The sequence below is a fragment of the Esox lucius genome, chromosome 21, assembly GCF_011004845.1.
Source record: "Esox lucius isolate fEsoLuc1 chromosome 21, fEsoLuc1.pri, whole genome shotgun sequence".
Lineage (NCBI taxonomy): Eukaryota > Metazoa > Chordata > Actinopteri > Esociformes > Esocidae > Esox > Esox lucius.
Genome location: NC_047589.1, coordinates 13,729,880 through 13,755,936, shown reverse-complemented (window position 1 = coordinate 13,755,936; position 26,057 = coordinate 13,729,880). Strand labels below are relative to the sequence as shown.

The window sequence follows — 26,057 nt, the reverse complement described above, 5'->3', positions numbered from 1 at the left end:
ACGACAACAACCCTGGAGTGTCTTTGTGACAAGTCTGAATGTGCTTGGGGGGCTCAAACAAAACCCAGACTTGAACCCCATTGAAAACCTGCTGGGAGGCCGGACGACTGGAGTTCACAGACACTCCCAACCCAATATGACAGAGCTTAATATGAACATATATAAATATGAAAATTAAGTCTACAACACAACAACATGCAGAGAATACTGAATACTTTTCCAAAGGCGCTGTAACCAGGGAATTGAGGATCATTGTTGATGCACAGTATGAAGGCACAGTTTGAAAGTAGCTGGACTGCTCTTAGTGGAGATATGTGGCTGGCACCTGACCATGTTATAGTTTTGGTAATAATATCATCAACCATTTTCTGGTGGTCATCTAGATTTATGCGGAGCCACAGCGCGAGAGGACGGAAGGGGAACGAGAGAAGAGTGAGGCAGGCTGAGGGACAGTTTCTAATGGTCTCTGCCAGTATCCTGGTCAACATAAGTGTTAAGGAAACAAAGAACATTGTTGTGTATTTCAAGAACAATCCCTTTCCGCTTCCCACCTTTGAAAGACAAACATCATTTGCTTAAAAAAAGGGTTAGTGAGTCACGACTTGGACATTATGCACATTCCTTGTAGGAGTGGAGGATCGTAGTTCTGGGGTTGCCTTTGGGGAACGTGAAACAGGTGTATGGGCTCTTATGTCACTGGTATAGAAACTCAAACATGCAGAGTTGAGTTCAGGGAGGCAGAAAAGAGATTCGTTTTTTTTTTTTACATTTAAAAAAAGCAACAATTCTTATGAGTTATCAAAAAGTCCTTGAAAAGTATATATTGATCCTAACGTACGTGAAGATCACAGTCAATCAGCAGCAGCAAATTGTCTAGCTTCACCTCGTGGAATTGGTTGTGTGTGAAATTAGATACCGACAAGTAGACATTCAACATTTTATTTGGATTGAGAAAAAAGAAAAAAAAAAGCTTACACAGATTAAATATGTGAAAGTGCCAGGTACAATCTGTAGTATTCCAAAATCTTTTTAAAAAGGTTACAAAATTCCAACCATTTCGATGTTGTGAGCAGTTTGTGATTGACATTTACCTTCTGATGTATGCAAAAAAGACACATGAAAACAGGACCATTGGGTAAAATTGACATGATGGTATTGAAAGGAATCTCACTGCCGAAGATGTACAAGCACAAAGGAAATATTAGGTTGAAACTGATTCTGATTATAGGCCAGCATATCCAAACATGGATCATAGGTTATTTGTCACAGTGGTTAATTACAGGAAGAATATCATTCCACAATCAAAATGTTTCCATTTGTTATCAACTCATAAAAAACAGCTATCAGCCCATGACAAAAGCCTTGTTCTGATTCAATAACATGTATTAAGTATTATCTTGGTATATGACACTTATGATTCAGAGGGCTAATTTATCAATCATGTGTAAAGACAAAATCGGTACCTAAACCATGCTCAAGACCAATTGCCTGCAAAGTGAGAGATTCATTCACTCAGACACAACTGAGCTAGCCAAATAAAACAACTTGCATTTAACATCTGACTGAGTAAGACCTACACCTCTCCATTGTTTGGCATACTATGGAACTGCATACTTGCCATGGGCCTTACAGGATGTTGTTGACCATTAATTAGGGGTGTTTTGAAATGCTAATAGCCACCTTTTTATACAAACATTGTGAACAATTAATATTCATGAACAGTAATCTGCTACTGGTTTCTTATGCTCGTTAAGAACATTCTAAATTCCATTGGCAACTGCAAATGTAGAATAGGTTCTACTGAATATTGGAGGCAAAATTGGTTAATTCTTGTCAGGCTACGAAGGTATCCATGTTAATATCTTTCATTCAGATGTTTGCCATTGTCAACAGTGATAAATCCCCCAGGCCCCTACAATGCACCAGGTTTTTGTCAGGAATGAGGGGGAAGATTCAGAGATGCTTCTCACCATTCTCTGTTCGGATGTCTGAACCTCTGGACGTCAAATCATGTAATCATCCATGAACCCAAAAGACGCCCTTTACTAGTGCCGGCTCTAGTTTTTTGGGGGCCCAAAGCAAAATCTGATTTGGGTGCCCCTCTCCCCCCTAACGGTCGGGGGCCCCCAAGCGACTGATTACGTCACTTATGCCTGGAGCCGGCCCTGCCCATGACATTCAGACAGTGTTCCATGCTTCAACTGAGCCAAACAACAATCCATTGGATTAAAAGTAAACACTTTAGTGATAACATGATATCCATTACACACAGGCCAAGAGCCATATATCATGTGCATACATTCTGATTTAATTTATATCTATGCGTTTCCACCACAGCAGGATGTGAAATAGCACTTTGGTTGAACTGGTTTATTTTGTTGCATATCTTGATTATATGCATGCCTCAAAGCTCAAAGACATTGTGTTAGGAGATCTGCACAGGTGCAGCGCAATATTGTGTCTAGGCTTTCTCTCGTCCATAACTTCCTGTTCACGACCGTTGTCTCGGTTGAGGCAGAAGCCTTGCCGTCCCCTCTCTGAGGAGAGCATGTATACAATGAGGTGGAAGTCTATGACAGTCAGATGTGGTTTCAGATCAGAGAGATCCAGTTCCCAAAATGGTTTCTACCGCCAGTGTGGTGAATCGCTGATGGTAAACTCAACCTCTTGATTACTGTACAATGTAGAGCAACGGTCTGCGGTGTAGGCAGACAAAAACTACTCTGGTAGTGGGACTACTGGCTGCTGCTGAACAACGGCAGTCTGATAGATCGGGGGGGGGGGGGGGGTATAATTCCCAAAATAATGTGCCCGGGGAGTGTGGAACTGGCTGGCAGCAAACACTATAGGGGGACGGGGGCAGTGAGGGAACAGTGCTATTGTGGCAACAGGGCAGAGGTCTATTGATTGTGTGGTACATCAACTACCGTCCGGAGAACAACAACTCGTGGTACTGGGGACACAATGGCCATTCAGCCCTAACCAGCAGGCCCTGGAGTAACAGCTGACCGTGACAAGAGAGGAGAGATGGAGCCAGGGAGGTTTCTTAAAGGAGGCAAAGTGTCACGCCTCCATTCAGTCACCCTTGAGGTGAATGGGGTGGGTCAGCATTACGAGCCGTGGTGGATGTACTGCTAGCTTTTATTGATGGCTGTGAGGACCAGGGGGCAAACCAAGCTCGTCTTCTGTATGGAGATGTATTGACACAGAAATATAGGCCCTCTGATCTTATTGCATTTGAACGGCAGGTGGGTCAGTGTGGAGGAGAGAAATGGGGACTACTTGGGGTGGGGTCCACACTCCGGCGTGAATATGAATGGAAAGCAAATACATGCACCTATTCAAGACAGTCTCCTGAATTACCCGACCTCACAATACACACACACGGCTTGAGGCGTCTAGTCACATCACATCAGACAACAACTCAGCCCACTGACAAAATCTAGATGTCAGTGCAAAAACTGGAGGGTGAAGCGCTTCGTGCCCTCAGGCAAAGTGAACATCATTCGCCTCCTAATCTTTGTATTCACCAAATCTTTCAGAACAGGGGCTCTCAACGACAGACCTGGAGTACAGCCGGTTCCATCCTTGTAATTAAGGGGAGTTTCAGACCCGGGAGATCAGGCGAGTTTGATTAACTAATGGGTAGAGGAGAAAACCAGCAGTACTGTGGGTCCCCAGGCTCAGAGTTAAGAATCACAAGTCTATCAGTTAAGAAGGCTCACCGGCTACACAGATGACAACGGCTGCCTGTCGTGAGACTCACCTCAGATAGCCCAGGTCTGGTTTCCGTGACAAAGCCACGTCGTTCCGTGCCAGTCACAGCCTTCCCAGAACAAGACAACACGGATCCAATCGGATCCAACGAGGGACACACGCATCCGTCGCCCGTTTCTTGCGCAACACCACCCTGACACGCATGCAATGGCTAGCCCTGTATGCGTACAGACTGCTTACAAATATTAAACAAGGCCAAAGTCCACCCACCACCGCAAGAGTAACCAAGCGATTAGCTTACATTCCCATCCACCAGACGTTCTGCCAGATCAGAGATGTGTACGTTGCATAGAGGTATAGATGAGTGGTATTATGGCAAGTACTCACAATATAGTGCGGGTTCTTGACATAGGAGAACATGGTTACAGATACAGGTCCGGCTTGTTTTGGGTCTACGTCCAAGGAAGCAGCTTTAGTTTGGTCCAGTAATGGTGCTTTCGTCCCGGCCCGGGTTGCTTGTTGCACTGTTCCAGACACTGAATGGGCCTCTGTCAGCCGCCGATTAAAGGATCTTAAAGAACTATTTACAGCCACGGTGTTCTCTTTAAATAGGAGCTCTCATTAGCGGAATGACCTCAGTCGCCACAGGGGTTATGTAAGAAACAGAGAGGAGAGAAGAAAGCGAGAGAGGTGCGAGAGGGAGACAAAGAGGGGAGTATCATAACGGGTGGCTGTGCCAGGGGTCAGCCAACAGGTCAGAAAGGTTAGGGGTTATGACCCCTGGGTGGTAAAAGTTAGTGGTTCACACGCTCTAGTCAGACGTTTGTGCACTGGCTCACAACAACATTGTGAAATCACTACATCAGTATACTCCAATATAAAAAGTATTTACTTCAGGGTATGGTCATTTATTCTGCTAACATTGCTGGGCTAAAACAATTCATATTTCATAAACAAAAAACTCTCTCAAAAAGGTGCCTAAAAACACACATTCACAATCATTAAAAACAGCCATCACAAAAACCTCTCATTTCAGTAATTTTCATCCCTTTCTGACAAATAACATTCAGAAACAACAATCACCAAATTGCTCTGATGCCCTCAGTGGTTTAAATGTGAGAGAAGCTTATCAAGATTAGCAATGGAATTTGTGTAATACTACTGCCAGCTGCGCACAAACCTGGAAAACAAAAGCATGTTGCAAGGTTTGACACCCGTTTAAATCTGTCCAGAAGAAAAGACCAACATACTGTGACCCGGGATGACAGATTACATTCACTGTTAGTATCTACTAATGGACTTGAGCTCATCGAACACAGACAGTCTGTACGGTCAACTGGAAGAAAGTCCACTCACAAAGTTGACATCTAAACTTTCAGCTACCATCGCAGCCCATCGTTGGAATATTTGTTAGGATCTGAAGTGGTGTGTACATTGAACACCCTGTTAGACATGACCCTTTAAACTTATTTCCATGTACAAAAGGAGAGGTATGTAGTATATCAGAATATACCAAACCAGCAGCCAACCTTTGGGAGTGTGGGACTGAAAAGTTTAAATGTTCTTTTAGTGACATATTTTATGACTTCATGAATAACCTACATCAAACCTATTGACATGAATACTGAGCTGCGAAGAAGTTATAATAACTGTCTGCTTCAGGCAGGGTTGGTCTTATTAAAGACCACCAGAGAGGGTTTGTCTTTCCGTCACCACACCTAAATGTTGACAGTCTGAAGCAGCCTTGGTCCGAGGATCCGTCAATAGTGGTCAACGTCACGTGTGAGAAGACCTACATTCATCCAGTTAAAACATGCAAAAAAATAAATAAAAGATTCATAGTCTCTAGGCAGTAATGTAACTGGGTGCATTGTACAGTATCGGTGTGGTTTCTGGGTGGCTTTCTTTGATGGGGTTGGACAATGGACAATACCTCCCTCTCTTCCCCCTCAGCTCCGCACTGCGTAAACAGACAAGTCATTACCTTTGAAGAGCATAGCAGCTACACGCACGCACGCACACCACGGCCATTGCCAAACAGAGTAGAGTACTTACAGAGGCGAACCAGATTAACTGAAAAATCTAACATTGAGAAAACGGTAGTTTAATCCAACCAATTTCATGACAGAACATACCTGAGAGGATGACACATCACAGACTGAGTGAAGTGTATGTGTGCGTGTATGTGGTGATGTTCTATATTTGAAAGATCCTCTTCCAGTGAGCGGTGCCCCAGATAACCAGCAGCCTGGTGCCTTTGCGAGGTTGATGTGGCAAATTTAGACCCTGACACTCTACAGGAGTTCCTCCCAGCCTCTGCATAGTGCTATGGGATCCCTCCGTACGAGCGTGCTGGCCGACATCCCCACCAAACCGACTGAATTATTCACAGGTCTACTTGGAGTTAGCCCTCTGTGACTTCATCCCCACTGAGTCGGCCTTAAGGGGCTCAGTATCTGGATTTCCCTTCCGGGGCTCATCCACTGACAGACCGTGGAGATGGTAAACTGATAGGTGGGCAGTAAGGCCTGGGTCCAAACAAGACGGGTGGCGATCAGCTACCATTAAGTTGACAGTATTAAGTGGGATGGGATCTGGGCTGCTTTGAATGTCAACTGACAGGGACACCTCGAAAGACAAAACATCCGGTGAAACGACACCACAGACCGCCAATGTGGCAAATCTTTTCCACCAAAGAAACACACTGAGGAAGTGATACAGCATCTGGTGTCTAGGGTAGAAGCAAGAGTCTGGTTAAAGCCATTTACTGTCATTTCCTGGATATTTAGCATATGTAGCAGACACTAGCGGTAGACCAAAAACAAAGAAGTAGACTGCTGTTGACAACAAAAAAAATGCAAGGTTTCGATTAGGGGAATGGCAGAGGAAGCTTTACACTGCTAAGTGAGATTTCAAATGTAATCTCAAGACAGATACACCAAGGACCTTAAAAGACTGTCCTTTCACTTTAATAGTTAAACACTCACATGACCATACTACCAGACAGCTTAGCAGGACAAACTGGCAACACAACGGATGGTACAGGTTATGTTTTAACATTGACAAGTTGGGGCGATGACAATTAGACCAGATAACCCCTGATGTCTGTGACTAGGAAAGTGTGGGGAGAGAGATTTTTGGGCACAGAGAGAAGTGAGGGAGGATAGAGAAAAGCATGGATAGATGGAACAGACAGACAGCAGAGCAGCAGACCAGGGCTAAAGCTACTCATCGGTTTTTGGCTCAGGCAGACAGAGAAGATGCCCCCTGTGGAGCCAACAGAGTCATTCTGCTCTATCCTTTTACACACAGAAAATGCAGTTGTCACAGTGGAGGGATGGACCCGGCATGAATCCAGGACACAAGACAATCTTGGTGTAGTTTTTTTTTGTTCTTAAAAAAAAAAAATCACATTTCTACAATCTAAACAAAAAAAATTACCACACAATGCAATTCCATCTTGCAATCTCTGATAAACATATTACCCTGGAAGTGTCCCTGATTGGACTGACACCAACCAGAACTGATGGATGCTCCGTTAATAATGGATTCTTGACTGAAACATGAAGCCGCATGAAACGAGGCAGCTTCAGCGACCGTGCAGGCCTTGCGGTCGTGTTGAAAACCATCGCCAGAACCACCAACCGTCATCAGCTTGCTCATCCCCTACCATGACTCAGGGAGGCTGTGTGTGACAGAGAGGGGCATTGTCCTGCTCATCCGAGCCTTAAGTCATCCACTCATCCCACTGGCCCGACCTCCCTCCCTCCACAGGTGGACACACGTTCTGGAAGAAGCCGTCGCTGTGAGGACATTGTTCTGTTGTCCTCACAGGGCCGGGCCCAGTGTGGTCCGGTCATCCTAGGGTGTTGCCACGGCCAGATGGGAACACTAACACTCACTCCTTTTCCAATGTGAGGGAAGACATGACCAAATAATCACATTTTAGATATCTGGGTAGAGCCAGGAATACATTTTCCTATACTTGTGGGGACAAATACATTAAAGATTATTATTTTTTGGCTTGGTCTGACCCAAAAACCTTGTGGCATTTCCATGACACTTTTCCCTGACACTTCTCCTAACCTCTCTCTCGTCCTCCAAGCGACCTCTGAGAGCGCTCCTGGACGGATAATTGATCAACAGAGAGCCTTTCTGTATAGACCAATTGAATTTCCACTGCCCAGGCGGGCATGGTCCTGCCACATCAGCTAGAATGGCTTCTTTTGTCTGTGCCGGCCTGGACGCTTAGGCACGTACAGACAGACTCATCTCTCCAGGCCAAGTACCGTCCCAGAATGCACTAGGAACCAGTCCATCGGGGCCTTGTCCCAAAAGGCACACTTGTTCCTATCCAGTAACCATTGGGCTCTGGTCAGAAGCAGTGCACTATATAGGGGAAAGGATGCTGTTTGGGATATAGACTTGTTTCCTCTGCTGGGGAGGAACTAGGCAACCCAGCAACCTGTCACACTGAACCAGTGTAGAGGGGAGGTGTTCAGAGTTGCAGTGACAGTAACTTGAGGTATGTCTGGTCTGGGACCTGTGTTGGAGTTCCACTGTTTCTCCACTGTAGGGATGGCAGAGCCAGCTGGAAAGAATGCTAACGACATCTGGTACAGTGACTTGTCCTGTGCTGCCTACGTGAAGAGGAATGGCTTCACACCCACACAGAGACACCCGCAACAACTCACACAAATGTGGAATTAAGATCACCCAACCCAAGCCCATTTAACAAGTCTATTCTATTCTGGATATTTTCAGCAGCTCCTTCGCACCCCAGGACATGCGTAACTTAGATACTTGTCCTTCACCCTTTGACAAACACATACAAGAACAGGCTAAATATACTAAACAGGCCATAAACAGAGAGCACACTGTTTCCTTTACAAACTCGTCCCTCATTCAAATGTAGTCATGGTTTCAGCGTCCCCGCGTTCACATAAATAGGAACTCTAAAGACGACGTGGGCTTCACTGGGCACCCGACGACAAGCTTCTTAGTGTTAGTAACCATGAGGGATTCTGTCCCGTGTCTGGCGACCTCCACTCATCAACCCCTGGGGCCAAAAGAAAGACTCTGACTTTCAATCAACATCAGGGGTTTGAGTGAAGAGCCGAGAGAAGGAGAATAACCAACAGCGCTGTGAGTTAAGTCATTCACGTCAGTGAAGTCATTCAATAAATACACGGAAGTCGGGAACAAATGTAAAGCCAGGAGACTCCAGGGCCCAATCGCACGCCGACAAAAAACAAAAATTTCCAGACAGGCAAGCGGTCTGGCGCCCGTACTGCCGGGGGCTTCGGAGAAGAGGTGAATGAAGAGCTGTATCGTCTCCTTCATAAGTGATCTGAGGATACAGAGACGGTGAGGAGGAGTGATTCAGAAACACAAAGCGGGAGGGGGAATCCCAAATGGAAGCCCGTTTCCTGTTCAGCGCACTACTTTGATAGGGCTGAAAGGGGACACGGACATTGTCTGAATATGAACGTGTCGGTAAACTAATGGGGAAGCAGGGAACTTAAAGAGAAGTGGTGTATAGGGGAAAACACGCTATTAACCTATCGGTCCGTCCGTCGGTCTACGTACTCAGATTGGCATATAGCAGCAGACGGTCCTGTGCTCCAGTGACTGACTGAGTATCCCATCTTGACCCTAACCTCCCGGGACACTAGACAGTAGATTACAGCACTTCTCGATAGTCTGACCAGCAATAATCCACACAAACAAACCCATAAAGCCCCCCGAACACGCACGCACGCTACGACAAATAACTGCTCTTATGAAGAGCAGCTAGAATCAATCAGTGAAACAGAGACAACAGTGAGGACAGCAGCCTAATCCTGAGTAGATTCAGCCTAATAAAACATCGAGGATCAGATGCCCGAACAACAACCACATCTTCCTTCACATATTTTTTTTAAGGCTGAGAGGGACAATGTTATTAAAGATAAAATATCAGCGGGAAAGAAAACAAGAGAGATTGAGAACTGGAGGAAACCTAGAGCAGCAACAGACTTTGGCAGCGGTTTTCAAACCTCTCCGGGAGCCCCTGAGCCGATCCATGTATGACATTTATTTTGGAGAAAGCACAACTGAATCCCCTTCGTAGTGGTTTCTCAGGCTCGTATACCGCATTCAGGTGAGCCTGTTCGAGGCCACAACCAAATTACGAGATGGCTGGGGCTCTCCAGGAGTGGTCTGAGAACCATGGGCCAATGGGAACAGTGAGAGAAAGTGAGAGACCGAAAGACAACAAGGAAATAGAAACAGCTTATGGGAACAGTGAGAGACTGAGGCAATACTGTTTTAATCATGCTATTAATTAATGAGTATGATAATTTAGTTTGAGGGAGAACACATCCCTAACAAAATATTATATTTCATCTTACTGATGTGTGTCTAATAATTTCTACAATGCTAGCTTGTGCATAGAAATTTTAATTAGAGATGAATGAGTGGCTTTTTGAAATTGTGACTCGAAGTTGCTGTCTAGAAGTTGGCTCTGTTAGTGGGTTGAGCGTGTGGTCTCAGCTGGATTTCTGTCGACACACACACACTTAACCAACAACGCCTGGACCTTAAAAGAAACCCCAATTCTAACTATAAAATCAATTGTAAGTTTGACCCTAAACCATGACCCGGAAATTGACTTTTGCCTCACGGGACCGGCAAAAGGTCCCAATGAGGCCAATTTTTTCTGGTTTTATTATACTCATTGAGACATTTAGTCCCCATGAGTTCAGTAAGACCTAACACCCACGCCTCTCGGAATCTGTTATTCTGCCATTATGACACCCTCTGATACTCAAAGAACTGTCAACCCCTACCCTTTAAATAGTGCTACATCTGTTAAGTCTGAACAGCCTGTCAAGTCTATATGGACAATCTGGTAGACCTAACACCACACACACACACACACACACACACACACACACACACACACACACACACACACACACACACACACACACACACACACACACACACACACACACACACACACACACACACACACACACACACACACACACACACACACACACACACACACACACACACACACACACACACACACACACACACACACACACAGCTAAGCTAATTTCACAACAGTAAGAGTTAATCAACACACAAAGTGCTTCTAGAGCATACACAGATACATAGAATCCTACTATTACTTGCAATGTACGCGCAGAATGTTGGTCTGACCCTTTTGACTTATTCTGTTTAAATCTTTCTAACGGGGTAGTACCCAACACAATCTCTGCAGCTACAAGGTGGTCAAACAGCCAGAGGTATGAGGGAAGGATGCAACCACACGGGCCTTGCTGTACCGTGCATTTGGCTAACGGTGCGTGTCAAACGCAGTGCACTTCACAGGACAAGGCGGTGCCATTCAGGATAGATTAAAGGGAGAAACAAACTGCTTAAACTTCTTGAGTTACTGCGAAGGTTCCCCAGGGTTTATTGACTGGGCATTCCCAAAGGGACAGAGGGGTGCTGAATGAAGCGCACTGGTTTTTCGGCCTCCCCAAGGTGTCCCCAGGCCCATTCACTATCCATTTCAATGCGGTATAATTGTTAGCCTAAATCTGGGTTTGTTGAGCTAGCTAGGAGCTGTTTAAAAGTGTGTGTGTGTACACAGAACACGCAGAAGGCGATGGAACATTCCACAGCGACCCTCTCTGAACCTTTTGTTCATGCCGTGCAGCGTCTCTCTCTTCAGCTACGTTAGGCTTGTTGTGGAAAGTTCTCAGAACAAAAGCCTGAGTCTCTCTGGAAGGTCCATTCACATCACCAGCAGAGCAGAGAGCTGCCCGGACTATCACAGGGCCAGCCAGACCACAAACAGAGAGCAGAAGATCCCACGAACAAATGTGGCAGTCATAAATGTAACAGGCGTAAAACAAGCAAGCACCATTCCTACAGCCTGTTTTCAGGCAAATCGTAAGTTAGACTGAAGACTCTGTGTCCATAGGGAAGGCGGGGGTTAAAAGGGTGTTGAAGTGCAGAAAACATTTCCAACCTTTCTTATGCCCATGTTTGGCATTCTGAGCATATTGCACATAACTCGGAAAATATGTGAATACATTTGCATGTGGATTTTTAAATGTGTACAATACCATAAATGAGTACGTTGAAATACAGCAGTTGTGTTGAATGTCAACTACGCCCTAATACCTGCCACATAGTCTGGCCCCACAATGCACCCAGATGGTCACCAATGTTGACAGAGACCTAGAAACCACATCTTCAGTCACAGTTTGGAACGTACTGTATCCGATCAACTGCCATCTCCATGCCTGGGTACATCCAGACTCATCATCCACATCAAAACAATACATTACCCTTATCTTGCGGCCGCCCGCTCTCTCGGCTATGTGATAGGTTTGATAACGACTCGTCTCCTTGGCAGCCGTTCACAATAATTAGCATATGCACTGGTAGATGACAGAGACAATGTGCCCTCGACGGCCTCACTTCGGTGCCCACGCAACAACCCACCTACATACAGCATGCCAACCTCGAAAAAAAACCAAACAATTCTATTGTATGGGAGAGCATTTAAATATTGCCGACACAACCATCTGGCAAAAACCACCCTGTGAAAAATAGATCTGATCTAAAAAGAGAAACTAAGACGGGACACATTATTTTCACTTAAAAACAGATCATGAAACACAAACGGATGCCATTTCCCTTTGTTAATATCCAATGGATGTCAGGAACGCGCTCTCTTGCTGGACTAAGCTGGATTTCAGAGCTAAGACATTAAAAATGAATTATGTAGAGTTCCTCCTACAGGAGACGTACTCCTGAGACAGATGAACAGATACAAGCGGATTAAGAAGGAAGATGACTTTACATGTAATAGGAATGTGTCCCAAATGTAGAGCTCCAGGGGGGGATCTGGTTCAAAGAAGTGCACTATGTATGGAACAGGGTGCCGGTTGGGATACACATCCTACGGTTAATCACCAGATATTATTCACATTATTCATGCCCCGGGCAGAGATGTATTCCTAATGATGGGATGGGCATGGCAGGGTTTAAATGCCAGATATTAAAAACCAGACAAGAAGGTAATTTGGAAACCTGAAGTACGCTTCTTTAACTGCAACCTTGCGAGTTGTAGTCCGATGTTCTAGAGTCAACAGATAAAGAGACAGGAAGAGAAAGAGACAGACAGAGAATCACAAAGGCCGTCTCTGTGGGGACTGGCAGACGGCGTGTTCCTGTTGAGCGCTTGCTTTCTCTGGTGCCTCCAGGTACATTCTGCTGTAATGCAAGGAAACAGTAAACACCCATGCTACCAAGCGGTTTTGTCAGTGGCCTCATCAAAAGATGCATATTACTTTGTGTATAAGTGTCTATCACCACAGAGATTTTTATGATTGGTCCTTTCACTCCCAACCAGCTTGTTGAAACCTCTAGCACGTTAACACAGAGTCTCTGGGTATTATTGAGTATACCAGTAGCCCGTCCAATGATCCAGTTTAACAGGCCTCTGAGAAACGACGATCAGCTGGTCCTAACGAGTCCAGACAGAGTCTGGACCGAGAGCATCCAATCACATTAAGTGACAGAGATTCACCGCCAAAGGCATGTGTCAATCTCTCACACCTTCCCTAAACAGTGAACACAGGCTCAAAAATCACCTGTAGCATTCAATCAGCACTGTGGAGTGAAAATCTATTGTCATCTCAGAACAACAACAAAAAACAAACAAGTAGCAAGCAGGATATCAGCAGGGCTACCACAGCCAAGACCCAGCATCAAATTTGACTTTGGAACGTTGTCCAATTCTCACATTCTAGTCTCACATTCACATTTAAAAGGCAGGTGTGTTGCTGAGGAAGGATCGAAAGGCCACCACAGTCACACAGAGAAGAATCTTGTTTACTTATTCCCCGGTCATCGGACTTACCGTGTCCTCTGGGTACATGCTGTCCCAGTCATACATTCAGTTAGTCCGCGCTGAAAAACACCGAGGCAATGAGAGGCAGAGAGAAAGAGGGAGAGAGCAATAGAGAGAGATAAAGCCATCCAGCCAGACGAGGGAGAGAGTGTAAACGACAGAAGAGTGACCGACCAAATAAGCGAGCGAGGGAGCGTTGGGGGCAGTGATAACAAGTGAGAAGAATTCGTGGCGGCCGATTTTTGGTAGGCTAACAAATGCCCCACAGCCATGCCAGAGGCATCAGTGTCACCGTTTCACGACCTGGGAGACAGGCTGACTAATGAAAGAGGGAAATTGTCCGTTCCACCACTACCTTGTCAAGGGATTTGCCGGGGCACAGTAGACCACTTGTTTCAATCAGAACAGAGGCAAAGACTTATGGAAATGGATAAAGTTAGTTTAAACTGGTCAGCTACCAACGGTAAACACCAACCGGAGTGTTTTCCATAACTAACATCATGTCCTTCACAGACAGCAGAACCTGTTTAGACTAACTTCCATCAACACCATTACTCATCAGTGAGAAAGAGAGGGAGAGAAAGACAGAGAGAGAGAGAGAGAGGGAGAGAAAGACAGACAGAGAGAGAGAGAGAAAGACAGAGAGAGAGAGAGGGAGAGAAAGACAGAGAGAGAGACAGAGAGGGCAAGAGAAAGTGAGTTCTAGACTTTGATGTGCAATCTGCCTAGGTTAAATATTGGATCAAAGCAAGCTCTGCTGCTTCCCTTCAGAGAGATAAGCAGGGCTTCATTGAATTCCCCATAAACTTAATTGTGGCGCTTCAGTCTGTCTGTGCTTGCACTTGTGTGTCTACAGTGGCAGGAATGATAGGCATGCCTTAGAAAACAAGCAGGGGCCTCCTTTAGAGCCAGCGCCAGGGAAACGGCTAATAAGCACAACTAGGCAGAAGATTTTTGAGGAGGGAAGAAAACAGGCTTAACTAAATCTGAAAGAGTCACCACAGTGTGTCTGTGGTGTACACCATAGCAGGCACCAAATGTGTGGGCCACGTTAGTTGGTAACACATCCACAACGTGTGATGCTTTGCTTCCTCTTGCACAATTTCGTCAAGAACGGAGTGCGCTACAAAGGGCTACAGGGTTGCCAATCGGGGACGCGCGGGGGGCGAGCACCACATACATGAAGGCGGACGGGGGAATTCATTGATCCCATGTTAGGTCAGCTTGGATCAGCTGTTCCCGTTCCACAGATTGACTCCTGTATACAGTTTCAAGTTATGTCATACAGGCTATTTGGGGTAGGTGAAGGCCAGGAGTTGGGGATACACGGTGGACAGGATAGAGGGGGTGTCTCTTTCCATTGGGACATGCGATACGTGGTTTATTTTCAGGGGTGGTGGACGCGCTTCTTATTACGGTTCCTTTAATACCCCGCCGTTCCTTCCCATTCCCACGGTGGTGCACGTGGCAGGGGTCTGGGCTTGGCTTCTATATTTAAGTGGTCAGGCACGAGGCGGCGTGGTGCATGTCCAATATACCGCCGCTAAGAGCTGTTCGTAGGAATGACACCCCGCAGAGTGCCTGGATACCAATACGTAGATCACAAACCACCCAGATGCGTTACTGGCATTATGAACCGGTTTTCTGTGATATTACAGCAGTCAAACTATTCGTTTTCCGCGGTTTATGGTCTCATACGATGCAGCTTTTCGCCATTCTCCTTTCGGTATCGAAACCACCTCGTTTAAAATTGAGCATCTAGTATAGTGGTGTTTGTGTGTGTCAGTTAAGTCCCACGCCCAGAATCAGAGGTCATAGTCACGGACACAAACACGTTGCGTATTGGATATCCAATCAAGATGCCACAGGAGATGCTTGGGGAGTGAAACAGAGAAAACATCACTACCACCATGGATCCAGAGAAAAGCCAACAGGAAGGGATCTCTCATGTTCATGTACTCCAATGTGCAACACATGACGAACAAGGGGCAGTAAAACAACACAGCAAATAAATCCTACAAAGCATAAGTGGAACAACAACCAGCTTCATTAAATGGTAAAGCTTGGAAACCCTCACAGGCTGGCCCACACAGGGTCCTTTTAAGAAGTGAAATACCAGTCCGTATGAATGCCAAGCCATGGCCTTGAGAAGTGAGCAAAGAGGTTTATTTAGCCAATCCTCTAAGAGCGTAGGAGCAGTGCTTTTAGAGCCGTGAGTGGGGTGGGGAGAGGGGTCTGTTAAAGCGGGGGAGGGGGGGTCTAAGCGGGTTCTAGAGGTGACATTGCCAACGAATTCGTGGAACCCAAGCTGTGACTCAGTCAGAGAAATGTGGGCCACCCCAGTCTACAGCTACCAGGCAGACAGAGTCCTGTGTATCAGGGCATTAGGCTCCACAGAGAGAGGACGTAGGCTTTATCATCGTTCACTGATCAGATCAAATTCATTAAGAGGCTAGGGAGACCAGCTGGCACCGGACCATAGGTTTGTGACTGACAAATCCCCACACATCCCCCGATTGGCTCTACCATGGCACGACCGGGGTAAAGCCAAGAGGAGGGTTGTGGGGAAGAGGGGACGGGTAGTAAGAAGAAAAAAGTAGTGAGTCACTGTCACAGCTCAAATTGTCCCTGAAAGTGCTCAGGTATAGGTGCACAGGACACAGGAAATGGAAGTGTCATTTCATTGCTTGGTGGTAAAGCAGGGCCCATCACCTGGATGGCAATTGGCCAAAACTATAAAAAAAAGAAACATGAAGTGAAACGGAGCAAGTTTCCTTTGACCAGACAGCGACTGAGCCCCGCGGTTCACTGGGCCGAGCCGACCTGTGGTAGTCTGGGCCAACAACGTGGCCGACACAGTCGGTTAGACAAAATGTAACCAGGACCCTCGGATGCAAATGTAACATGTAAATGACAGGGCCAAATCCGAATGGTCACAAATTTGACAAGCATGAAATTAATTCTGGGGAATTAGACGGCGGCCATAATTTAGCATGCAGCTGGATGGGATTTCATTATTATCTCCATCACTTTCTAATTTTCACTGAGGTCTGTGATCCACAGACTGCAATCTGCCATTGGTTCCTTTCTCCCTCCCTTCCAATCCAAACAAATGTCTGTCATGTACATGGGTACACACCCCCCCCCCCCCCCCCACACACACACACACAAAATCACACACACACCCCCACACACACTCCTCAGCTGATATGACCTAGTTTCTAATCTATTCAACTCGCTCTCTTTGTTCCTCAGCCGCCTCCTGCCTCCTTCTGACAAAGAGCCAGCCGCCCAAACTATCTACCCTAAGCCAGAATTGGGAGGAAAAAAATTATAATAACCCCACCTACCCCCCCCCCCCCGCCCCCCCTCGTGATCCTGTAGAGCAACAAGTCATTCACAGGAGTGAATCCTGCGGTCATTTCACCCAGAGGTTCTTTAATACACACCTACAGACAGGGATGCAGATGTCTCCTGAACACATGGGATTAGTAGGAGAGATACGGGAGGCAGAAGGAGGTGTAGTGGATCACAGATGGACAGAGAGACAGACTGCCCAACGGATGTACAAATCTCAAGCATCAGGCCATCATTTCCACTCCCCACTGTGAGAGGAAGCAAAATCCCCGGGCAGTAGAAGGCTTTGGAGCAAGATGGACCTGGGCCGACAATCTGCTGAGTTTTCATCAATTAAACATCTGATTGGAAAACAGATTACAATTGCCTAAAGCGGAATGGTTTTAGACTATACGTCTTACCCCAAACTTTCAAAATTGTTGAAGGAACCCAGAGCAAAATGAGTAAGTAAACAATACACAACAGAAACCTGGGGGAACGGTAGAACGCAACGGTAACAGCCTTTAGCAAACTCCCACACCTTCCTTTCAATCCCACCGTATTACTCCCTTACAGAACACCGTAGTGTGACGACAAAGGCTATTTCCAGACACGTCACTAAGAGAGAATCATCTCATGGGCCAATTCTTTATTTCCAAAGCAAAGTTTAAGCCCAGGATGACCAGAGACTGAACAGTGCCGTTACATATGACTTGGCAGGAAATCCACTAAGGAGTTCCAAACTCACAGGAAAACCAACACACACTTACCTATAAGCAGAAGCACAGGTAGAGCTCTTAGGTTAGACAATAGTTTCGGTTATTCACATGATGAAATTCGTTACTGTAGTCACACTTCACTGGCTCTAGAGACAGCCGGGTGTCTTCCGTCCTCTCCGTCTGACATGAAGGAACTGTCAGCTACGACTAGCTCTTCCTCCAGAGGGTATGGAATGTCAGTGATCTAGAGCAGTGGTTCCCAACCAGGGGTACTAGGACCCCTGGGGGTACTTGGCCTCTCCACAGGGGGTACTTGAAAACCCTCATGACACCATAGACTTACTAGTGAAATTAATATGAGGGGGTACTTCAGGGGCACTGAAAGCAGTGCAAAAACATTTTGGGGGTACAGTAACTGAAAAAGGTTAGGAGACACTGATCTAGAGCATCCCATGGATAGATAGCATGTGCATGTGCGTTTGTGTTTGTCACATTATCTTGTGTCGCGCACGGCAACAGAGCTTCCCCTCTTCACTTCACACTTCGCCCAGCACGACTAGTGTTCCATTTACGTTACCACACAATTCCCAAGACATACTGAAGACGACACAAGACGCTAGATTATTTAGTTGTGTAAACCCATTGATAGACAGCTCTGGACGCCACCTTCCGAGGTAGCGTGAGCCACATTTTCCATCGAGCCCCCCCCCCAGGGGCTTTGCCGGTGTTAAGTATTAATTGTGTCGGACCATCTGTAGTGTACCACAGATTCACTAGCTCCTAGGGTAGTGGATGTGCTGTGGGGGAAGTATAATAGGCACCTGCAGCCAACTGTTGCTGCTCTTGTCAAATCTGACGAATGAGGCAAAAAGAATTCAAGGTAATGGGGTGGAATAAAGCAGAGATCCCAACTGAACGAAGCCAGCTCCACAGGAGGCAACTGAAGAGACAATCCATCACTCAACATCTAATCTGACAGGAGGGAGACAAAAGAGAGTGAGACAGAAGGAGCAATCTTAAATTGGCCTTCACAGAGGCGAAAAACTCAACAGGCACTGTCTTAATCAGCTTAGTCTAACAACCAATCATCTTCTAAAACACCTTCCCCAGCATGTCTTGTGGACCCTTGAACCAATCGCTATTTGATAACAATGTTTTGGGAGAGCTGAGCGTACAGCAAAGCTGGGCTTTCCCAGTACTGCACTGACTGATGTCAGAATGGGGAAGCTTAAAAAATATATTTCACTGTGATAAAATCCTGTTACTACAGTAGCTAGCTAACTGAAGGATCACTGCATTTAGAATAACAACCAATATGATGTACCTGATTCAGGCAAGACTGGATGGACAACTGTTAGAAATACCTCTCAATTTGGAGCCATGACTTGCAGACATTTTAAATTTGCCAAAAAGGGAAAGACAACAATTACTTGACCAGCCACGGTGAGTAAGTGGATGTGAGAAGACATTATGATCCTTAGGGTCTATTGGACGAGCAAGGGGAAATTATGAAAGAGAGAACAGAATGGTGGATGGAGAACACACTGTAGTATTAAGGGGTGTGTCAGTTCCCAGAACAGCCTCCCACTGTCTCCTACCTGCATGTGCTCAGTCGAGCTGCTACTCAGGTCGTCTCCAGACTCAGAGTCATTCCGGAGCTTCTCGAATCCCTCGCCAGGGGACTCCCCAGAAGAGGAGGGGGTCCGGTCTAAGTCTGGACCCCCTTGGTGGTCAGTATGGCGGTTGATAGGGGCTCTGGGGGGCGGGGAGTCAGCCCGCATCCGTGGTAACGTGGAGTTGTTGCTATGGTGATGGTTGTTGTTGTTGTGTAGGAGAACCAGCTCGGCTACGCCGGGGGGCTTGCTATGCCGTGGGCTGCCTGGGTTCTGGTTGGCGTCCTTGGGCTGAGCGGGTGGGGTGATGTGCCCGGGGGAAGGGGAGGGTGTGGAGGAGGGCGACGGGCGCCCGAAACTAGACATCTCCTGAGGCGGGCGGTTGTTGAGGTTCTCACTGGACACACTACAAATATCCAAAACCGTAGGCTTCACCCGGACCATCCCGCCTGACATCAGAGGCTTCTGAGGGGGCATGAGGGCCCGGCGCACCTCCCTGACGTACTGCGCCGGGACGTAGAAGGCTTTCAACCCCTCCTCCCTCCGTACCTGCCACCAGTCCTCGTTGGTCTTCTTGACCAGCATGTAGCACTCCCCCTGTCTGATGGAGATCACCTTGTCCTTGGCCTTGTACTCATAGTCGTACTCCACCTCCACGTACACGCGGCCCGGGGCGACCGTGGGCAGATCAAACCCAGCGCCGCAACGCCCCTCTCTGTCAGCCATGATGGCGTGGATCCTCGCTGACCTGGTTGACCCCTGACCTCTGTTGGTGGGAATTCACATCTCTCACAGGGCTCCGCTGGTCTGCAGGGGGAAGAGAGGGAACGGGGGGGGGGGGGGGAGAACAATTAGTATTTTAAATGTCAGACACATACCAGTGACCGGAGCAAGAAGGACAAACGCCACGGTAACAGCATTTAGCAAACTCCCACACCTTCCTTTCAATCCCACCGTATTACTCCCTTACAGAACACCGTAGTGTGACGACAAAGGCTATTTCCAGACACGTCACTAAGAGAGAATCATCTCATGGGCCAATCCTTTATTTCCAAAGCAACGTTTAAGCCCAGGATGACCAGAGACTGAACAGTGCTGTTACAGATATGACTTGGCAGGAAATCCACTAAGGAGTCCCAAACTCACAGGAAAACCGACACACACCTATAAGCATAAGCACAGGTAGAGCTCTTAGGCTAGACAATAGTTTTGGTTATTCACATGATGAAATGCGTTACTGTAGTCACACTTCACTGGCTCTAGAGACAGCCGGGTGTCTTCTGTCCTCTCCGTCTGACATGAAGGAACTGTCAGCTACGACTAGCTCTTCCTCCAGAGGGTATGGAATGTCAGTGATCTAGAGCATCCCATGGATAGATAGCATGTGCACGTGCGTTTGTGTTTGTCACATTATCTTGTGTCACGCACGGCAACAGAGCTTCCCCTCTTCACTTCACACTTCGCCCAGCACGACTAGTGTTCTATTTACGTTACCACACATTTCCCAAGACATACTGAAGACGACACAAGACGCTAGATTATTTAGTTGTGTAAACCCGTTGATAGACAGTTCAGGACGCCACCTTCCGAGGTAGCGTGAGCCACATTTTACATCAAGCCCCCCCCGGGGGTTTGCCGGTGTTAAGTGTTAATAGTGTCGGAACCGTATCAAGCTTCTGTAGCGCGCTGCCATATCGCTAAATGGTACCCTCAACTGACGCCCCCAAACCTGTATGGTACATCTTGAACACCCTGGTGTAAATTAAAACGCTATGGAAATGATTATGCAAACTAAGATAAGTCTATCTAGCGTATTATTCTCTGTCGTAATGTAAATAAGCCCAACATGTATAAAGAGGAGTAACAAACACATCCCGGGATATACAGTCCAGACACAGTCTAAAGAGGGGAGATTGGCAGTGGCTGTGATTAGATAACGCGAGTGGTGCCGCATACCCCCGACACCCATCACTCCCTCACAGGCTTAAAGACAAGCCTTGCCCTTTGCCGTTTGCTTTGTAACCAAATTTTTCTGTCACTTTTTAAAGCGCATAGTATGGGGCATCACAACAAACAATAGAAGCATTGACTGCCAACCAGGAGCTTTTTTCTGAACTACCCCTTTCTGTTTGACTTCTGCAAAAAAACAAAAATACCTGGTCATGCCTCAGTGGTGTGGGTTCATGTATGCCTAAATGTTTAAAACATCTTGAGCACTGCTGATAATGTATGATTTGAGACCGGAGAACTTCCTGTTAGGACAAACTAGTGTTGGACAAAAATATCTAAACACGGCCACAGGGACACTACGATATGAACGTGAAAACACTGAGCAGAATGCTGCGGTGTGCCCTATTCTCCAGATAGTACCATCTGTTGAGTCTAGTGGCTTCTTGATTTGTATCCTTAAGAAGACCTTGTGTCAGATGCACTTATCCTCAGCCTTCTTTCCAGAGGGTTAGGTTAGCCTACACAAATGCTGTGTTCTTATCTCTAAAGGCCTTTAGAACATGAATATGCTCAAGATGGATTCTATAGTTATAATGAAGAATTGCAAACGTACACATTTTCCTGGATACCTGAATTCTGTTAAGCACTGCTATCCTATATGAGAGGGCTTAATCTAACCCAAAGCAGGTCAAATGTAACAAGAGGTGATGGAGCCTTAAAATGACTTCAACTGCTCTTTTGGAATCCAACACATGAATTTTCCCATTCTAACTGTAATATACGGCCGATTTCTAAGAAGACTATGACTGACAGCTTGAGTCAAAGACCCCTGTCTCTGACTGACAAGTTACCTGTCATCTCATTGGCATGCTGGCAGGGAAGCAGGGAAGGAATTCCAACACAGCTTGCATCCCAAATGCTCCCTATTTTCTAACCTGGCACCCTATTCTTCAGCCATGATCAAAAGTAGTGCACTATTTAGGCATGGAGAGAAGGGTGCCATTTGGGACACATTTAAAATCTCTTCTCTACTGCATGTGTGTGTGCAGCCAGAAGAACAAAGTGCAGTCAGCCCTCACGAAATAAGCACCCAGCCAACTAGTTGCTCTGTTATTGAGACAAATCTATGTGGCAGAAAATTAGAATGCTTTTCAAAATGGCAGTGGTATAGATCAGCTTTGGAATGTCTCACCTGTTAAATAACCTTATAAAATACCAGGCAATGGCGTAAATTGCGAAGCACGCCTTTAAGACATGGGTTATGCTAATATTAATGTTCAGTTTACCTGTAGAGTAATCCGCCATGACAAGCCCAAAAGCATGTGCTTATTAACGTCAACTATCCAGCTACAGACTGAATACATTGCCGAAGGTTGCTTTATAAAACAATAAGTATTATTAGAAACAAGCAACGCAGACTGACTGTCATAAGGTCTAATGACAGTGAAGCATTATAAATATTTAATAAGCGTGAAGATGCTGTATTTTCCCACATCTGCGACTGCCGAGCACCAAAACACGGTGAGGTTCTGAGTGCCTTTATCCCAGTGGTTCTATTCTTAACAACTGTCAAAGGCTGCACGCAAGCCCACAACATCTCTGTAGCTGCTGTTCATATGTTATCATTTGATAGCAGCTTGGAACTAACATTTTAGAAGCCTGTCAAGACAAAAACCTGATCATTTCTGAGCGGCTATGGGACGCCTAGGGGTTTGCTGCCCTTAAGAGGGGCATGTCTAGGATGGGGGGCAGGGTGTCTCGGCCAAAGGAGTCTCAAAACTGTTGAAAGACAACAAAGGAGTTTAATCCATATTCAATTTCAACAAAAGACTCCGACTAGACAAAAAGGTTTTTCGAAATCCCTCAATTCTGGCCATTGGTGCTGTGAAATGAGGGAAAAGGACCCCTATGAAACATTTTGGACATGAGGGAAAAACTATAAGGTAGACCTGTTAAGAGTAATGTGCCTATAATGCCCACAATACGATACGTATGCCAGTAGTTCTCAAATCTCTCCTCCCGGGGTCCTCCAGCTATTCCATTGAATCCATCGATTCTAGATCCGGCACACCTGCTTCAACTTGTCAAACAATCATCAACCCCTTGATGAGCTAGTTCGAAGCTACAACAAAATCGTGAAACGTCAGGGGTTCCCTCTAGATTTGCGAAACACTGATCTATGCATCCGAATGCAACCTCGCCAAAACCAACCAGTACACATCCAGGCATGATCAACACCACGATATCCCCCCGCGACCAATACATTTAAATATCCACAACACACGTATATACACAGTTGCCAGTTAGTTCAGCATAAATAACAGTAGGTCAAATGCATGCCCCTGTCAAGGCATTCGAGGAAGAATAATCAAAAGTAGCCAGCAATGCGACAATGCAATTGCAACAAAGTCGCCTAACTCTAGAAGTAACCAGCCTCGGTCTTCCTACGAAAAATAACGGATATGATCAGTACACACCTTGTGAACGGTATCTTCTTTCTTCCAAAGAATAGGCTAGTAAACGACGTTTGGTCCGTGGAACTTTATCAATGCCCTAAAATGCTCCAAGATAATAGCTCTGCGACTCGAAAAGACTAAGCTGCGTATGCTCTTCAGCATTCACAATCCCCCGCCTCTTTATGCAGGCGTTGTGGAGCTATCGCTAGTGAGCGCAGGGTTGGTCTATTCTCCCTCCCACCCCGCCGGCTCGCGAATTATGACGGACGGTAGCTTGCTCCTGGTATGCCCTCTCGCGGTCCACATTATCACCACTGACAATGCGTACCTGGGCCCTTGTTATCAAAGGGGCGTGCGCACTAAAAATACTTAGGCTGCGCCACATTTCCAGCAAAGTGGTGTGATTTATAAATGTTGAACTTGACCGTTGTTCGTTTTTCTCATGCAAATATGTGCCCACACGAGCGCTAGTTGTTAAATAATAATTTTTCAAGAACAGGTTCTTTTAAGTGACATGTTGGTATCACGGGGATTTCAATAATTACAGAACATTCTAATGTAGGCTATAGATAGAACTAAGTATTTACAACTGGTAATTAGCTGTGTTATGTATTCTTTTATATATAAAGTCACAGTAAAATATTATTTACGTTATTCTCTTACAGTTCTTAATTTTGCACTTGGCTCTTGGTTTCAGTCTTGGCTACCTTCCATGAGGGTGAATCGTGTTTATCAGTTAGATATATTTTAGTCACAAGAGTGAAACAATTAAAATATGAAAATAAAATACTCGGCAATCGTCAAGTCTGACTTTGGTAAAGAAAATGCTCAGATCATTGAATAATTTATCATTACGATTTTAGTCACCATCTGTTACTACCTCGAGCCAACAGAAATTTCAAAAGCAGCCTGTCCCAGAATTATCTAGTGATTGAATAATAGATTATGGGGATTTAGGATTTGCCAAATTATTCTTACTTTTTAAGAGGTCTTTTATGATGGGTTCTCTGAGTGCCGCAAACATCAGAGCACCTCGCTGATACTCAGACATTTAATCAGATTCCCACGGACTGTGCTCACTCTGCTGGTGTGAATGAGCTAGTGCACCAGAAGGCTGTTAATGCAGGTAGACTGCTGTAGGGCTTGGCAATCATTGCCATGAGAAACCAGTGTTTCATCCCCCCCAAAAATAATCATTCAATATGATACGAATTTAGATCATATGCTTTCTCAGTGAAACCATAACGTTTTGTGGGGCGACTTAAAGCTCAACCCACAAAACGGGTTATTCACTTCCCCTGGCCTCCTTGAGTTGTTGGTTTTCCTCTCCAGCTGGCTTCTCAATTTATGCACCAAGACTACAGAAAGTCCTTGAGGAAAATAGTATTCACTACCTTGCAATTTTTTGAGTTCCCTTTGGTTATAAAACAGACACACATAGACAGAGACAATAATTTGAGTATGATGACCTTAGTTTAAAACCTAAAGATGGAAAATCAGTGATGCTTTGTTTTGTTTTTTGCAGTAAATGTGCAGATATTTCCTTTAAGACCAGAACTTGTATAATTCAATATTCAGTGACTTTGGAAAGTATTCAGGCTCCTTCAATCTCTCCATGTTTTGTTGTTTGTGACTTAATTAATAATTGATAAAATACAGTTTTTGAGTTTATGCAGATTTATAAAAAATAATATATAATTCACATAAATATTTAGGCACCACTGAATTTGGGCAGTTTCTCATATTATTCCATGCTCTGTCAGATTGAATGGGGAGCATTGTAGAACTGCAATCATCTGGTCACCCCCGAGATTTTCAATTGGGTTTAGGTCCCGGCTTTTGTGGGCCACTCAAAGAAATTCAGAGGATTTTCCCAAGGTGTTGGTTGTGTACTTATGGTCTTTGTGCTGAAAGATTAATCTCCATCCCAGTCTGAGGTGCTGTGCCCTCTAGATCAAAACCTCTTGGTATTTCATTGTGGTCATCCATCAATCCTATCCTAGTCACTCAGACATTTCCTCTGAGAACAATCTCCATATCCTGTTGCTCGCAACACAATGCTTCGCCGAAGGGATGGTATTAGCCAATTCTTGAGCGGTACCTTGTTTTCACCACACACACCACTTGGCATTCAGGTCTAGTAACTAGATTTTGTCTCATCAGACCAGATTATCTATTCGCTCATGCTCTCGAATTCTTCAGGCGGCATGCCATATGCCTTTCACTCTGACTGATGGAGGGATGCAATTACCAAGTTAGACTGGCCAGCTCTAGGAAGTCTTGGTGGTTCAAAAAGTCTTCCATTTTACAACGATGGAGAACACTGTTGGGCTTTCAATGTTTT

At 45.7% G+C, this 26,057-nt stretch overlaps 1 protein-coding gene across 6 annotated transcripts in view; it reads right to left on the bottom strand.

The window, feature by feature from the left end:
• The window catches only part of arhgap12b (Rho GTPase activating protein 12b), a 51,839-nt gene extending 27,834 nt beyond the window's left edge, over window positions 1–24,005 (bottom strand). For 3 of the 6 annotated variants that reach the window (XM_010885574.4, XM_010885573.4, XM_010885575.4), the window contains exons 1-2: window positions 23,735–24,004; window positions 19,293–20,114 (exon numbers count right to left, since the gene is read on the bottom strand). In XM_010885574.4, the coding sequence (XP_010883876.2) occupies window positions 19,293–20,033 (741 nt within the window). In that variant the 5' untranslated portion in view covers window positions 20,034–20,114; window positions 23,735–24,004. Of the gene's footprint in view, window positions 1–4,104; window positions 4,254–13,648; window positions 13,746–19,292; window positions 20,115–23,734 lie in introns of those variants that run through there. The other 3 variants (XM_010885572.5, XM_010885577.5, XM_010885578.5) reach the window with 3 other exon arrangements.
• Between the last annotated feature and the right edge of the window lie 2,052 nt (window positions 24,006–26,057).